This window comes from Medicago sativa, chromosome 4 (genome assembly GCF_051527215.1).
Source record: "Medicago sativa cultivar Bolivia chromosome 4, Bolivia_mono, whole genome shotgun sequence".
In the NCBI taxonomy this organism is placed as follows: Eukaryota; Viridiplantae; Streptophyta; class Magnoliopsida; order Fabales; family Fabaceae; genus Medicago; species Medicago sativa.
In genome coordinates, this window is record NC_140752.1 from 78,511,266 (window position 1) to 78,527,157 (window position 15,892).

At 32.1% G+C, this 15,892-nt stretch overlaps 3 protein-coding genes across 3 annotated transcripts; 1 reads left to right on the forward strand and 2 right to left on the reverse strand.

Moving 5' to 3' along the window:
* Positions 1-240: 240 nt before the first annotated feature.
* On the forward strand, positions 241-2,898 carry LOC146932241 (Peroxidase superfamily protein). Its single transcript, XM_085703907.1, has 3 exons — positions 241-604; positions 723-923; positions 2,226-2,898. Exons 1-3 carry the CDS (start codon positions 344-346, stop codon positions 2,802-2,804), a joined length of 1,041 nt encoding a protein of 346 aa, XP_085560033.1. The 5' UTR covers positions 241-343; the 3' UTR covers positions 2,805-2,898.
* Positions 2,899-3,073: 175 nt separating this feature from the next.
* Positions 3,074-7,970, reverse strand: LOC146932242 (negative regulator of systemic acquired resistance SNI1-like). Its single transcript, XM_085703906.1, has 15 exons — positions 7,823-7,970; positions 7,525-7,591; positions 6,943-7,036; positions 6,758-6,841; positions 6,552-6,641; positions 5,930-6,001; positions 5,561-5,636; positions 5,433-5,482; positions 5,040-5,237; positions 4,873-4,943; positions 4,683-4,752; positions 4,394-4,459; positions 4,115-4,267; positions 3,670-3,803; positions 3,074-3,409 (listed from the first exon to the last, which is right to left on the reverse strand). The coding sequence occupies exons 1-15, from the start codon at positions 7,923-7,925 to the stop codon at positions 3,337-3,339; spliced, it is 1,401 nt and encodes a 466-aa protein (XP_085560032.1). The 5' UTR covers positions 7,926-7,970; the 3' UTR covers positions 3,074-3,336.
* Positions 7,971-10,773: 2,803 nt separating this feature from the next.
* LOC146932243 (GDSL-like Lipase/Acylhydrolase superfamily protein) lies at positions 10,774-15,251 on the reverse strand. Its single transcript, XM_085703885.1, has 5 exons — positions 14,664-15,251; positions 14,122-14,252; positions 13,253-13,486; positions 11,850-12,129; positions 10,774-11,352 (listed from the first exon to the last, which is right to left on the reverse strand). The coding sequence occupies exons 1-5, from the start codon at positions 14,923-14,925 to the stop codon at positions 11,159-11,161; spliced, it is 1,101 nt and encodes a 366-aa protein (XP_085560011.1). The 5' UTR covers positions 14,926-15,251; the 3' UTR covers positions 10,774-11,158.
* Positions 15,252-15,892: the final 641 nt, after the last annotated feature.

A 15,892-nucleotide genomic window follows, 5' to 3' on the forward strand; every position in this document is an offset into this window, starting at 1 on the left:
AGACCCTATAGTATTTCCATTTGACCAAAGATAAACACATTATGATTAAACCAAAAAATACATGTTTGTCAGAAGTTTGTTATCAGGTAGGTGAACTTCAAGCCTTATTTCAACACATTACAAGCAACTCGTTTGGAATTTTATGAATTCTTTTTTTTGGTATATTTGTCTCTTTAAGCATTAGAAACCAATAAATATAATACTCCTATATATCACCATCATTTTCCTCTTCTATAAGTTTCACGGGATTTGATTCCCTCTAATTATTAAATAAATTTCCCTACCTCACCTTCACTTTTGATCTTCCACATTACTCAGTTTCTCTTTTCTTTCTCCTAAACTCATGTCTGTGCCTTCTTCTTCTTTCTTTGTTTTCACTTTTTCTTTGTTTGTTTTCTTCATTTTGAATGAAACTTCATCATGCTTAGCAATGCTTAATAGCAAAACTACACGCATTCCTCGCCAGCTTAGCGTTAATTACTACGCCAAATCTTGTCCACAGGTAGAACAGCTTGTTGGTTCAGTCACCTCTCAACAATTCAAACAATCACCTGTTTCTGGACCAGCCACCATTCGTCTCCTCTTCCATGATTGCTTTGTAGAAGTAAGCCAATTCCACACGCGCGCGCACACACACATATGTTTTTAGCTTTGCATGCAACTGTTGGTTTGTTTTTCTCAACCTCATTTTCAGGATTTCTGGTTTGAATGAGTGAATGCAGGGTTGTGATGCATCAATTTTAATAGCATCAAAGCCAGGGAGCAAGGAGTTGGCAGAGAAAGATGCAGAGGATAATAAAGATTTGAGGGTGGAAGGTTTTGAAACTATAAGGAAGGCCAAAGAAGTGGTGGAGAAAAAGTGTCCTAGTGTGGTGTCCTGTGCAGATATTCTTGCAATTGCAGCAAGAGATTTTGTGCACTTGGTAAGTTACTTGTTCATTGTTTCAATTTCATATATCATGATTACCACTAATTTGATTTAATATATCTTCATCTGTTTCCTTTATTCCAAATTTCCAATCCTAATTTTTGGTTTCATTCTCCTCCTGAGACCTAACATTCTAAAATAAGGGCAGTTAATGCCCTACAGTAGTGCATTAAGTTTTGACATCATTGATATCAGGTCACATGCAATACAAGTACAAAGTATCCCTAGTTTTGAAAGTTATTTCTGATTTTTGATGTAACCATATTTGGCCCACTTAAATGGACAACAGAAAAGGGCAGAAACTAATTAAAATTTAAAAGTTGTGAATCTTTATATATTTTGACTGCAGGCTCAATTTTTTCTTGCATGTTCTTTTGCTGCATCTTTTTTGTTTCTTAGATAGCAGCTAGAAGAATACATTTCTAGATAAAATATGTGTTTTCCAACTTTACAGAATAACAGAGACGCTTTGTGAAAATACCAATTCAAATAAAAAGAAATGATTCTCAAACATTTAGGCCCTTGGTCTTTTGGTATATGATTATGAATAGGAAAATAGATTTCTTTATTATAATGTAAAAAGACAACATAGCCAAATAATTTTTTTCCCCCAACACCATGACAAAAGAGCTAACATTATATTGTAGAATAAATTAATCTTTCCATTTGTTAATTTGTCTAGCTAAAATGACACAGAATACGCTAGACATTGTTACAGGCTGGTGTTGATTCTATATTAACCAAAATCACATTAAGTTATCTCTAGAGATTAGAAACAAACAAATCCTATATTGGTACTGGTTAAGAGTTTTTTCCTACATTAAAGATACAAAAATCCCACACTATAATATTAATTGTAGTTTTGGCAGTTAGCAGAGTGACTGTTTCATACAAGGGCTCTGCATAAAGTCAAATTGAATCTGTTTTCATGTTGTCATATACTGTTTGGTATATTAGACTATAAAACAGCCGAATTTTTGTACTTTATGTTGAATTTTATTTAGACACCAATTACAACACCTGCTTCTTAATCTTACAAGTCCAAGTCCAATTTTCAGTATTATTGTTCTTTTCTGTGCCATATCATATCATATCATATCAGATGGATAGATACATGTAGCAACTTAACACTATGAAAGAATAAAAAAGTTCAATTAAAGAAACCAAATAAAAACTAAAAACAAAACACTATTACTTTCTGTCAAGAAATGGATAATTATGTTGAGTTTATATTATGTTCTGTTAAGAAATGGCTAACTATACTTGGTTTAATTTTAGTATGTCATGTGTGACACAGGCAGGGGGACCCTATTACCAAGTGAAGAAGGGAAGATGGGATGGAAAGATATCAATGGCATCAAGGGTAGGGTCCAACATCCCCCGTGCAAACTCAACCGTTGATGAGCTCATCAAAATCTTCAATTCAAAAGGCTTAACTATACAGGACATGGTTGCTCTTTCTGGTGCCCACACAATTGGATTTGCTCATTGCAAGAGCTTTTTGACCCGCCTCTACAATTACCGAGGCAAGGGGCAACCCGATCCAGATATGAACCCTAAACTATTGAAAGCTCTTAGAATGTACTGCCCAAATTTTGGTGGAAACACAGACATTGTTGCCCCATTTGATGCAACTACTCCTTTCATATTTGACCATGCATATTATGGTAACTTGCAGAACAAGATGGGGTTGCTAGCATCGGACCAAGCTTTGGCATTGGATCCACGAACCAAGTCACTGGTTCAAGATTTTGCAAAGGATAAACAAAAGTTTTTTCAAGCTTTTGCATCTGCTATAGACAAAATGAGTTTAGTGAAAGTTGTGAGAGGAAAAAAGCACGGGGAGAGAAGGAGAGATTGTAGCATGCATATGTGAGAACTGAGAGATACTGTTTACACAATTTTTGCATTTATAACTGGATTCATTGACTTCAATACAAGTTTCTTTTATGGAGTTCATCTTGAAACAATGATTTTGTTTAGTGCAGTTATAAATGCAATAGTTGTTCACATTTATTCACCAAGATTAATCTTTTAATTATTTGTTTATTTATTTGCATAATTTTGTGTCTTCACTAGTGGTAGTATTTATAATCAATATATAAATGATAATTTGACAAATAACATTATTAGTATCAAATGATACGATCTAAAATCATTTTCAATTGTAATATTCCAATCATGTAACTTACTCTTAAACTGGTTTGGGATATTGCCATTATAAATCATTCAGTGAGACAAGGTACAAAATTTCCCTATGGAAAAGTATTTCTTGCATTTAACCTAACCTACAAAGCCTCAGACTCCAATAAAGAATGGGTTGATCAAAGTGAACACATTCATTTAAAGAAGAATGAGTAATAAAGCTAATAAAGTCAATGCGAAATTCAGTGCTGTTATTTACGCTCCTATGACTTCATGGAGATAACAGTTGCTGCAGTAAATAGTGCCTCTTTTCCAATGGACAGTATCTCCAAATCCCTACATTATGACAGAAAACAAATTTGAACGATGCCAATAAACTAAACAAAATATTTTCTACAGATTATATATATGAAAATTCTGGATTTTCAGGATCTGTTCAAAATTCAAAGTCTTGATATAGATAATCCAAGTATGGAAGCAAGCTCAATTAACATTGTTTAAGTAGAACCAGCCATAATATCCAAAATCAGACAAAGATAGATGCAAAACCAAGCAAGCAATTTAAAAGTTAAAATACAGAGAAATGGTTTTCTTACCCATCTGTGCTTATCAAACTGTCAAAAGCAGATATAAACTCCTGGCACAAATCTACAAGAGCACTGGCCCCTTCTTTTCTGTCTCCAGCAATGTTGTCGTTTGTATTTCTTTCTGACAATATTGACAATTGAGCCTGAAAACCAGTAAAAATCCATTCTAATTTCTAAAAATGGAACTAATTTTAGAAGCACCTCATACAGTTTTTGATGAGTAATAACAGAAAAATAAAAGATAGAAATGTACATTCATTGAACAAATGTAGATCTCGGACCAATATCAAAGTGATTGCAGTGTTTGGGTGTAGAAAATGGAAATAAAGGAATACAGAGCAAGAAAGAAAATATCCTAGGCAGTTATTGAGTTCCTAGTCAATCCAATAACTGTATGTATGTCATTTAAATAAAAAAAAAATTGTGCGCTGATTTGTTGAATAAAGACAGTTACCTGAAAACCATGAGCCAAAAGCAACTGAACTACATCTGCACCAATTTTCTTTATTATGCTCTTAGTTCCAGTGTTATTTGAAAAGCATTTCAAAGCCCCATCAAATGTTGTATCTTCAGTAACACCATTTGATCGACGAGTGCGAGCAGAAGGCTGCAAATTTTGTACAAAACAAAGGTTGGAGAATGTGTATCAAATGTTGTATCTTCAGTGTCCTAGTAACAAATAGAGTCTCCCTTTCAGAACGAAGAAAGTATGACAAATTTCGAAAAGTATTACCTTAGTCATGTATTTCCAAAGATACTGCACAACTATTTCCAGCTTCCATTTAGGCTCACTAAAGGCCTACATCAGTTCTCATGAAATCAGAAGAAATCATTAGTAACAAGATAGCTTCCATAAAATATGACTTAACATGGGAATATTGGAAACATTGACTGATAACAAAGTAAAATGTATCAAACCATTCAACATTATATGCCATGCAAATAACAGAAAGAAAAGATTTTAAAAGGAAAGCGTATAACAGTAGGAGGGAAAGGGCGGAGAGACAGGTTTCCGGAGTCACCTTAAGAAAATGGGGGATATTATCTTTGCTGTAAGCCAGTTCATCCAGAATTATGTCCACCAAAGGTGTTCTGCACAAAATGCACCAAAACACAAGATTGCATACTTCAATCAGAAAGCATGGCATTTAAGGAAACGCGGAAATTAAACTGAAAGGAGTGACACTGTAAATTATTGAAGAAACAAACTACCTTGGACCATCTGATCTTGAAGTATTGCCTTCAATATCTGCTTTCTTCTTAGACATATCAAGGGCCATGATCTAAAATCCATCATCCACAATGTAAGCAGACAAAGAAGAGCTGATTGAAGCTTTCATATTATATATAACAACAAATAAAATTATTCAGGAACTTACCATCACCAAAAGTTTCTCTATAGAGACACGCGTGTTCTTTAATACTTCAAGTAAAGCAAGAGATAATGCAGTATTGCATTCGGAACTCTTTTCAACCTCTACATTTTTACAAAGATCATTTTCAAGAAGTTCACATAGTAGACAGATAACTTCCATACAATTTTTCATCAAGCTTTTATAGTTCATTTTCCTAGATCCCTGTAAAAACTAGATCAGATATATATTTCTGAAATACAAAAGGAACAAAAATTCAGGGCAGAGGAATCAAGGTACATAAGATCTCAACAACAGACCATGTGGAAAGAAGAGTATTAGCATTCACATAACATTAATAATCAACATGGTTAATTGTTGATTGGTTGGTCACACAAAATCTTATAGTGAACCAATTACCAGTAACATGTTGAGCAAAGACTCCCTTTGCAAGCTCCAGTTCATGGTGGCTGCAACAGAACAGTTACTTAGAACTTACTAGTTTAAGGAATGGCAACAACAGAAATTTCATTCAACTTCACACACACCATTACGAGGTAGAAAATCGCCTTCAAGCAGAATGACGAGATATTGAAAGAGTAACAAGCTCTGCAGGGACAGGGACTGCAACAAAATTACACAAATCAGGCATATTTTGTTAAAAACTGCACTTTATGAACCAAAGCTTAACATAAATACATAGCCACATGGGAAGGCTTGAAGCTTGGGATCTAAACATGTAAATTTAAAATATAGCTAAAAAGCGTATGGCATCAATATATTATGACTTAAGTCAGAGTTTTATTCCATATCATTGCAAAATCACTAGTGTGTCCCAATTCTCACAAGCTCGTGTTAAACAAGCACCCACAAAACTCTAGAAAAAATGTACAAAAATGGCTGATTGGTGGACTAACCTTTATGCTTGTTGCTTTAATGTTGGAATCAGCTAAAGTTTTAGCGAGCTCTTCAATCAGGAGATGAAAGCTCTAAGGTAGGTGGAGAACATAAAGAGTGGAAATGAGTTAAGAAAACCCAATATCAAATTGCAATTTGAAAGAAAAACAGTCAAGAGAACCATGGAGAAACTGAATATTATAAACAAAGAGATAGTTTAAAAATATAAATGAGTTCTTTGAGATGCAGTGCTTTATTAAGTGATGAACTCGTATCCTAACTACAACTGACTGAGTGCACCTCCTTATATTGTGCAACATAATAAAAATGGATTAATTAAAGTAGAAGGTAGGATTAGATAACTTTATTTGCTTGACTAATACATTACTCAGAAACTAGTATGAATAAAACACGTGAAACAATGGCATATGCAATTTGTGGTATCACTAGTACATTGATTTCACCATCTGCAATTTCATAGAACAGATATTTTGAAAGAAAAAAAAAATCGGAATTTTACAAGCAAGGAAACAAGTTGTTAGTTGTAAAACTAATGAAAGATATGTTGTTCAATTAAACCAATTAACTAAGCTAAGGATAAGTAAAAAGTGAATGTGAACGCAACTGGAGAAACTAACTCACAGAGGGGTCGAGAGGTCCACCGGACTGTTTGTCACTTGCTCCACCAACAACAGCGGCCTTATCAGAACCAAGAATAAGAGGAGACCATGCCTAGCAGAAAATATTTGACATTTGAAAGCAAGTTTAGCCAGTATCCCATATTACCAACTGATATACCATATGCAGAACAAAAGTAACATGTTTAGATGACTTATTGTCATTCATACCTCTTCAGCTCCAACCAATTTCGGTGGAGAGTTAGACGATGATAGGGAATCATCCTTGCCGGATAAATACTCTCGAGGGAAGTGCTAAACCCGAAAAGAAAAAAAAAATCACACATTTAACGGTTTTAGAGACATTTAAGACGCATGAATATAAAGGGGAAAGGAAAGCCGTGGACATCACATACCTTTTCCAAATCAACCAGAAGCTTATAACTTGCCACAATCAACTGTAATGACTTCTCAGTCCTCAGCATATGGAAGACTGCCTCAAATATTTTTCTACACAATTTATATACTCTACTCAGAACACAAAAATGAAGACAAAATTCAAATATATTTCTTACAAATACAACTTGCTTATAGAGGAGAATTAACCACATATATTCAAAAATAAAATTTTCCCTCAAAAAGTGTAAGTGTGTGTGTAAGCTATGAACCTCCAACACAAACACTGAACACGAACGAGATATTACTGATATTTGAAAGAAGAAAAAAAATGAAGTGATTAAGGGCCTGTTTGGATTGGCTTATTTTTGAGCTTATGCAAATAAATAAGCTTTTATGTATTATTTTTGTCAAGGTAGTTTATGAAAAAACAACTTATGAAGATACAATTTTCGTTAGTGAGAACTTATGAATTAACATAAAAGCTTATTTATTTGCATAAGCTAAAAAATAAGTCAATCCAAACGGACATATGTTTGAGTAGTTGCAGATAACCTTCAATCTAAAGTATCAGTGCTACATAGTGGGTGAAAGAAACTTACGAAGATGGTGGTTTTCCACCTTCAAGCCCAATCGAAGAAGCACGAACAGCATCCAAAAAAGCAAGTCCTACATATGTGAATTCATAAATACACAGATTAAGTTAAATAGCCTCAACACTAAACAAATTCCACACAAGTTTTAATTTTTTTATTACCCAAAAGTCTAAATAGACTAAAAACGTTGATTTTGTTGGTGGGCATGAACATGATCGAGAATAAAGCAAAAAAAAGGAAAAAAAAACCAAACAAAACTTGTTCAAAAAAAGAAAGAAAAAAAAGAGGGGAGTGTGATGCTTACGTTCGTCAATTGTATCTTGAGTAGCATCCTTAGAAGCATCGAAGGGATCAAACATGGTGAGAAGCATGTCGTCTTCGATTCTTGCTCTGTTAGGGTTCTCCATTTTCGCTCACAGTTTTTCTTTTCTTCACTCTACACAGAAAGAAATAAGAGAAAGAAAATATAATGATAGAAAATAAATTAAATTAACTGACACAGATAAGGAATTTCTATATCTTCCCGCCAAAAGTTGCCAAACATCAATCGAAGTTTCTGTATCAAATGTACTTATGGACCATTTTTCAAAGAGCAATAATATTCTAAGAACCAAAAATCAACAACTTTTGTGACAATCACCAATTTTCAAAGGAAAAGTAGATAGTGACACGGAAACCAAAGCAATAGAGAGAGAAAGTAAAAAGATAATATGAGTATAAGAGATAAAGTTGTCACATAAGTTGTCACAAAATGGTTGTTAGAATATCATTTCTCTTTTTCAAATGGACATTTTAAGATGTACTTATTGGACCAATAGCAAGTCACTTTTCCGACCTAAATAATGTGTTTCATTTACTAAAAAATGAAAGGTCAAACTAAACATTTTAGTTTTTTATTTTATTTTAAAACTATTCATGGAATTGGACAAAGTAAATGACAAGAAATTTGCAAAAAATTGAAATTCTTATCCCCGACATTAAATTATGGAACAATTTTTTTATCATAAGTAAAAATTGTCTAATATACAAATTCTTATCCCCGACATTAAATTATGGAACAATTTTTTATCATAAGTAAAAATTGTCTAATATACCAATAGTTTTTTATCATAAGTAAAAATTGTCTAATATACCAATAGTTTTTTATCATAAGTAAAAATTGTCTAATATACCAATATAATATTGGTATATTAGACAATTTTTACTTATGATAAAAAATTGTTCCATAATTTAATGACGGGGATAAGAATTTCAATTTTTTGCAAATTTCTTGTTTATGTTATACAAATATTTTATCTCCCCCTCATCTCGTCTGTATCCTGTCTCTATCTCTTTCTCTTTCGTCTCTCGTCTCTATCAAATCAATATAGACTCGTCTCTATCATATCTCTACAGTCTCGTCTCTATCATATCTTTATAGTCTCGTCTCTTTCTCCTCTCATGGTCTCTATACTCCCCCGTTTTATCTCGTCTCTCTCCTTCCCATGGGTGGAGCCACTCACAATATTGTGGGGGCTCCCGCCTGCATAACTTTTTTTTATATCCTTTATTATATCTAAGGGTTAATAGTGATTTACACCCATGTAAGGCAGTTTTCGGGTTTGTTCCCTGCAATTTTTTTTTACTTGGTCATTGTAAAAAAAATGTTGTTTCAAAATACCTCCTAGGCCATCTGATTGTGCATTTTTGCTGATGTGGCACGCTGAGTCACATTCTTCTAATGATGTTGCATGATGATTGTATAATTAATTTTGTTATTCATTTTTTTTTGAATACACGCGGCATTTGTGTCTTTTTTTTTAAAAAACTAAAAATAAATATAAATTCATTTATATTAATTTAGAAATAAAAAAATTGAAAATGAAAAAATATCGAAAAAAGTTAAAAAAATTCAGATTTTACTTTCAAAATTAAAAAATTTTGGAAAATATTTTTATATTTAAAAAAAAATTAAAATTTATATAATATTTTTCCAGAATTTAGATAATATTTTTTGAAAACTTAAAAAAAAAATAGATAATCTATTTCTAGAATTTCAATAGAAAAAATTCAGATTTTTTTTCGAAAATTTTATTCCATAATTTTTATAAAATATTTTTGGAAATTAAAAAATTAGAAAATAAATCATATTTTTTTACCAAATTATGAGGATTTTAAAAATAAAATGAAAGTCAGCAAATTAATCTTCAAAATATTTTTTTTTAGCTAATGTTATATTTTCGATTTTGTTAAAAAAAGCCACAAATGCCACGTGTACCCATAAAAAATGAAAAATAAAATTAATTATGCCGTCAGCGCGCCATGTCATCAGAAGAAGGTGACTCAGCGTGCCACATCAGCGAAAATGCACAGTCAGATGACCTAGGGGGTGTTTTGAAACAATTTTTTTTACAAGGATCAAATCGGAAAAAAAAATTACAAGGGGCAAACTCGGAAATTGCTTATATTACAGGGGGTAAAACAATATTAACTTTTATATCTATATATGCAACTACTAGATGGTAGTTGTGGGTAGTTGATACTTTAGTTGGTTTGTTTAGTAGCAATGCACCCCATGAAAAAACATCTCACCTCTTTAATTTTTGTCCCCAACAATCACTTGATGACAAGTATAATTATATTTATAATTCATCTTTTGGATCAAGATATTTTATAATTGTGTTTTTTTTATTTCAACAATCAATTTAACATAATAATGTAAGAAATGATTGTTATTATGCATTTAAAAAAAAACATATGTATATTTTCATAATTAAAAAGGTAGTTTATTCAAAAAAAAAAAAGGTAGTAGAGAATATTATGATGTATATATACTCTTAAGAACAATATTACATTTTCAATATCATATATATGTTGAATATTGTCCCTACAACTTAAAATTTCTATCTCGGCCACGACTCCCTCCCATGTATATATATACATAGGGTCTTGTTAACCGGTGCCCCCAGGGCACTGGTTAAGGAATCCATAAATAGAATTTCTGTCTTGGAAATATAAACTGTCACTTTTTATCAAGTAATAATTACATTACTTTTTGATAAAAACTTACTTTATTTGGTGCTTAACCAATGCCCCGGGGGCACCGGTTAACATTCTCCATATACATATCATTTCTCCCATAACTCGTTTCTCTCCCTCCCAACCGATCTCTCTTCTCTCCCCCTCTTTCACTTTATCTCCCTGTCCACATCTCTCTCTAATCTCTCACTCTATTAATCCTATATTAATTAATATTTACATTCATAAATGGTATCGTAGTAAACTTCAAATTGTTTTATTTGTGATGTTCAATATTGTCCACCAAACATTATACATGAGAAAAAAAGAGTACCGATTAAACGATCCGGAATACACAAATATTTAGATGAATAAATTATATATAAAAAATTCCTCTATATTTCATGAATCCCTTTAATATTGAAACATCCCAATTAATTAAGCACATACTTTGGGAGATTTTAATCATCAATGTTGACTTTTTTGCTGGAGCTTCTATAAGTTCAGATATAAAAGGATGGTTTCATTCTCCACTTTTATTTTTGTCTTTTGTTTCTCTATCATACACACGACATTATTATTATATCAGAAAAATTGAGAAGTAAAAATAATATATAAATATAATATTGGATAGCTAGGAATCCTAGTCGTTGACGAGGGCATCAAGAATGTGGCGATTTGCGATGAATAGGTTATGATATGCCTTCTCTGTAGGGTGTATTGAATCCCAAAAGACATATTTTGACGGATCAGAACATACATGTGAAACACGATTACACATAAATGTTGCTTCAATGAAACCACTTCCACAACAGCCATGATCAACCTCATCAAACCCTACCACAATAACATACATACAAACAAATCATTGAACGTATTTAATTAGCATAGTCATGTAATAATAAAGAGATTAAAAGACATGCATAGTGCCTATGAAGTTATTTTCACTAACTCAAATAACAACGTTTAATTTGCCACAACATGTTTGACAACTTTTAAATATATGACGATTACGTTCAATCAAAATAAATAAAACACGATTATGTAATTCTTTATTGTGTTAACAAAATATGATAGATTGTCACAGTAAAATAATTTTACATCGACAATATATATCATTTAATCTTGAAAATAAAATTTTGTCAAAAAACATCTAAAAAAATAAATTTGACCATTATTTTTGGTACCTCCAACATTTAGAGATGAACTTAAAAACAAATTTCACATTTTTGGGTCTCTTATTTTTCATCCCTAGTTCACTAATTCTTAGTAGTAAGTAAACTTAGAAACATTTATGATCTTAACCAAGCAAGGGATAAGATTGCATTACTCACCAAAATTTCCATGCCCTTGAATCATGTTAACTAAGGGTTCATATATGTCAATGTAAGAGATCTTAGCACCATGATCACGAGGATTAGAGAAATTGAGTTGCATTAAGAACAATTCATGTTGAAGCACCATGTTGTGCTGTCTTGCCACAACGGAATATTTATCCACACAACTACGTTCAAGAAGCGCATTGTTGGAATTGAAGGTGATCATGATTGGCAAGCATCCCATAGGAGGTAGTCCAACAAAAGCAATTTTTCTAGCACCTTCTGTCCATAAATTCTAAATGACATGTAACTTGTGTTAGTAAGTCAAACCACAAATATCATATATATATAGATGATATGTACGCATTGACCAGAGATCGAATATTTAACCAGATGTTAATGAAGTATCAACCACTTGTTTCACGATATGTTGGTACAAATTATTTCTAATTAATATTTTTTTGTAAGGATTTATACGTTTATATATTAATTAGTTTTAGTTGAAAGTTCTTAAACTAATAATTAGTTATTTTTTCTAGTGTTTTAGATGCGTCGTTTGCTCTTTCAAATTTTGTTGGGTTGGAGTTCTTGATGTTTCCATTAGTTGTGTGAGCTACCACACAACCACTCACATCTACCTTCACAATAATTTTTATGTACATGAGGATAAAGCTAGGAAAGGGAAAAAAAAAAAAAAAAAAGGGTACCTTCGGTATATATGTTTTCCTTGGTATGGAAAAAGTCATTAATTATAGTGACAAGAAGCCAAAAAGAGCTTATCATGAGAATATTTATGCACTGTACTAAAGATTCAAAGGGCACTAGAATAGACTAAGTTGGTATACTCTCAATTTCTAAAAATAGATACTCAATCAAAGAGATAAATACAAAAGTAGATGGTAGATCGATCTATCATCATTGGTTTTTGTTTTTCCAAATTTCTTTGCATGTATATTACTCCAAATTAAATCATATTTCTTTTAAATAAATAGAATCCTAACTCGAATACACATAATTGATGTTACACCAACATCATTGGTGTGACTTTTTAGGTAATAACACTTTTTATTTGACTGAATTCTTACTCACATGAATTTGTTTTTCCAAATTCATACATAGCGGGTTAAACTTCAAGTGTTTTGGTGGTTTAATTTGAAGTTTGTCTCATTCTATTTTTACTATAATGTTTGGAGGCAAAATTATTTGATGAGTCTTAGTGTTCTAATTTAATTTTAGTCCTTCTCTTTTGTTGGTCCTTTTTTTCTCTCTCTTTTTGAATTGTTTCTTGGATCTTTTGATGTCTTCCTAAACACTTCTTAGGCCGGTTGACGCTTTTTGTGGTAATATATTAGCCTCTTAAAAAATATGAATCTTGGTAAAGAAGAAATGTGTAATTGATTCAAAACCGAATTAATTACCTGTATGAAATCTTTCACTTGTTGAAGCAAGAAATGGCCGTAAGTTACAACGTCATAGCTTTTTCTTCGTATTGGTACCGTAAAATAATTAATAACGAAGTCATTTGTACCAGCACTTATGAAAAATAATGCGTTGTTCATATGATTTTCAGTTCTTTGCCTACCAAGCTTAGTCTCCAACCTCTTTTTGTATTGTTTGAAATATTCCATTTGCTTTGATATTGGGACCACATTCTGAAATTGATTAATTAATAGCATAGTACAATATTAGACACAAATATGTTTTGATTCCAAATATTAGGGATTTAGGGGATACAAAAATTATAACAAACAAGTATGAGACAAAGACAGTTGAGACATCATATATAAAATCAATAATTTAACATGAAAGCATAAACCCTTAATTAAGATTAATAAACCCACCAGTATATAACATTTATTTCATAAGCTAGTTTTGCTGGTGTTAAATTAAATTTTTTGAAGCTGGGTCATAGACTCATAGTGGTGTTTGAGAACAGGGACATGCATGGTTTTAAGTTGCATATGCATTGCCATCCTTAATATTGCAGGCAAATGTGGCTGAGGTAGCATCAATAACAACTAACTATTAATATTGGTCATTTAAAAAGAAAAAAAAACTCGAGTGGTTGTGATTGTGAACCGCAATTTAGTGTATGTTTGATATCACAACGAATATGTCAAAATCACGATGATCTATTGTGATTTTGCAAAACCTACAGAATGTACTTTTGAAAAATTAGGTATGTTGTAGTGATTCTTATATGTCCACCGTGATACAAAAGATATGCTTAAATCATGAACACACACTGCATGAAGAAAGAAAGTTGAGAGAGTCATAGAGATAGTACACCGAGAGTTGGTGTGAGTGGGTCAAAACCAGAACCAGCAGAGGCAAAACTAACTCCTGTCATAAGCTCTTCATCACTGAGATTTGGATCCAAATATGGTGGCACCAACTCTTTCAGCCCTAAATATGAAGCTGTACAATCCAAACATATGTACAGAAGATCAATCAAACAAGGTCTATACTAAGAGAAATCAACTTCAACATTCTCTTAATTAAGTTACTATGTTCATGGCGTGTCACCTCAGCGGTAAGTGTTTGACCTTGTAACCTAGTACGAAATTCATATATCATCGAGCACATTTGTAAAATGACAATTAATGCAACTTTACTTAAATTTGAAGAGGAGAAAATTGTTATTAATAAAGGTAATAGGACATATGAATTTTCTTTTGGCTCAATTCCATATGGATTTTAAACTCGGTTTTCTTGATGTTATAAAATCAAACTCTTACGACTGAGCTCACCTTGTATTGGTGTCATGGACAAAATGTATTACATAACAATTTAACATGCAAAGGAAAAAAGAATTTAGAAATTATGTACCAATAAAATCAGTGCCAAGTTTCCCATTTGAGAACCTTCCAGTAGGACTTTTGTTGGCAAGATCCCTACCATAAGGTGGAAAATCACTCTTGAAAGCTGTGTTTATGTAGTTATTGTTTCCTGGGTCTACTGTAGAGTCTCCAAACACATATATGGCAGAGGCCTTACTCTTTGAAGCTTCAATTCTAACCATAAAACATAGCAAACTAAGCATGAAAATGTGCACAATAGAGAGCAGTGAATGTGTACCAAAGGTTTCCATGATATATAGAATGAGCAATGAAATGATCAGAATATAATAAAAATGAAGGTTTTGGAATATCTATCTATCTATATATAATGAGCGGGGTATGGTTGCTAAGGAAGTTGGAATGAATTTTTAATGACCAAAATAACCATGAAAAGTTTGGGTTGATTCACAATTTTGTACATTAATTTCTAATGTGAATTTTTGGGTAGCTAATTTGGTTGGAAAATCTACCAAACACTCACAACTTCTTAGCTTCTTAACAACCTTTGTCAAAAAGTAAGGTGTTTGATAAGATATATGAAGGAAAATGGGTCACAAAAAGTATACTACAAGTATATTAATAAATGATTGTTTTTTTGGTTTTAATATTAATATATGATTGTTTTTTTTGGCTTTAATATTAACATATGATTTTAAAATGAAGTATACAGATCGTGTGGCTGTACATCTCGGAGTAGTGGGGCTATCGTAGAATCTAAAATTTTTATATCATCTGACTAATCATTTTGTTCACCTAAGAGCCTTGTGCTAAAAGAGTACTAAAAGAGTGTGATGTGCATATATATGCACAGATAACAATACTATTTTAACTCTCCAATCATTTTCCCTCAATATTTGTTCACTTCTCGTATACTTTGTTGCTTCCTCTTTTATCTTTAACCCATAGGAATGAGTACCAATAATCCCAAGTTTGGTCGGAGGTATGTGAAGTCGTTCCTTAAGGAATGAGTACCAATAATCCCAAGTTTGGTCGGAGGGTATGTGAAGTCCGGTAAAAAAAAGATTTGTTTCAGTCAAAATTTAAATTCTCTTAAACAATTCGTCCTTAACTGGATTTTATTAACCCCACTTGATACTTCAACTCCTTGCAAAGGCTTCTTTTTAAGAAGCGATAATTGATGTTAAATATGTCATCTTAGGCTTTGTTTGCGAGTTTGGCGGGGAAGGGAGAGGTGAGTTTAAAAAGAAAAAAAAGGAA

What these genes read in the sequence shown, in the direction of transcription:
- LOC146932243 (XM_085703885.1), bottom strand. Translation starts at nt 14,925, where the DNA reads ATGGAAACCTTTGGTACACATTCACTGCTCTCTATTGTGCACATTTTC. An exon ending in CACTCACACCAACTCTCGGT is followed by an intron (nt 13,487 to 14,121) that starts GTACTATCTCTA and finishes AATCAATTTCAG; the next exon opens with AATGTGGTCCCAATATCAAA. An exon ending in TCAAGGGCATGGAAATTTTG is followed by an intron (nt 11,353 to 11,849) that starts GTGAGTAATGCA and finishes TTATTGTGGTAG; the next exon opens with GGTTTGATGAGGTTGATCAT.
- LOC146932241 (XM_085703907.1), top strand. Translation starts at nt 344, where the DNA reads ATGTCTGTGCCTTCTTCTTCTTTCTTTGTTTTCACTTTTTCTTTGTTT. An exon ending in TCCATGATTGCTTTGTAGAA is followed by an intron (nt 605 to 722) that starts GTAAGCCAATTC and finishes GAGTGAATGCAG; the next exon opens with GGTTGTGATGCATCAATTTT. An exon ending in CAAGAGATTTTGTGCACTTG is followed by an intron (nt 924 to 2,225) that starts GTAAGTTACTTG and finishes TGTGTGACACAG; the next exon opens with GCAGGGGGACCCTATTACCA.
- LOC146932242 (XM_085703906.1), bottom strand. Translation starts at nt 7,925, where the DNA reads ATGGAGAACCCTAACAGAGCAAGAATCGAAGACGACATGCTTCTCACC. An exon ending in AATTGGTTGGAGCTGAAGAG is followed by an intron (nt 6,642 to 6,757) that starts GTATGAATGACA and finishes ATTTTCTGCTAG; the next exon opens with GCATGGTCTCCTCTTATTCT. An exon ending in ATATCCCCCATTTTCTTAAG is followed by an intron (nt 4,460 to 4,682) that starts GTGACTCCGGAA and finishes GAACTGATGTAG; the next exon opens with GCCTTTAGTGAGCCTAAATG.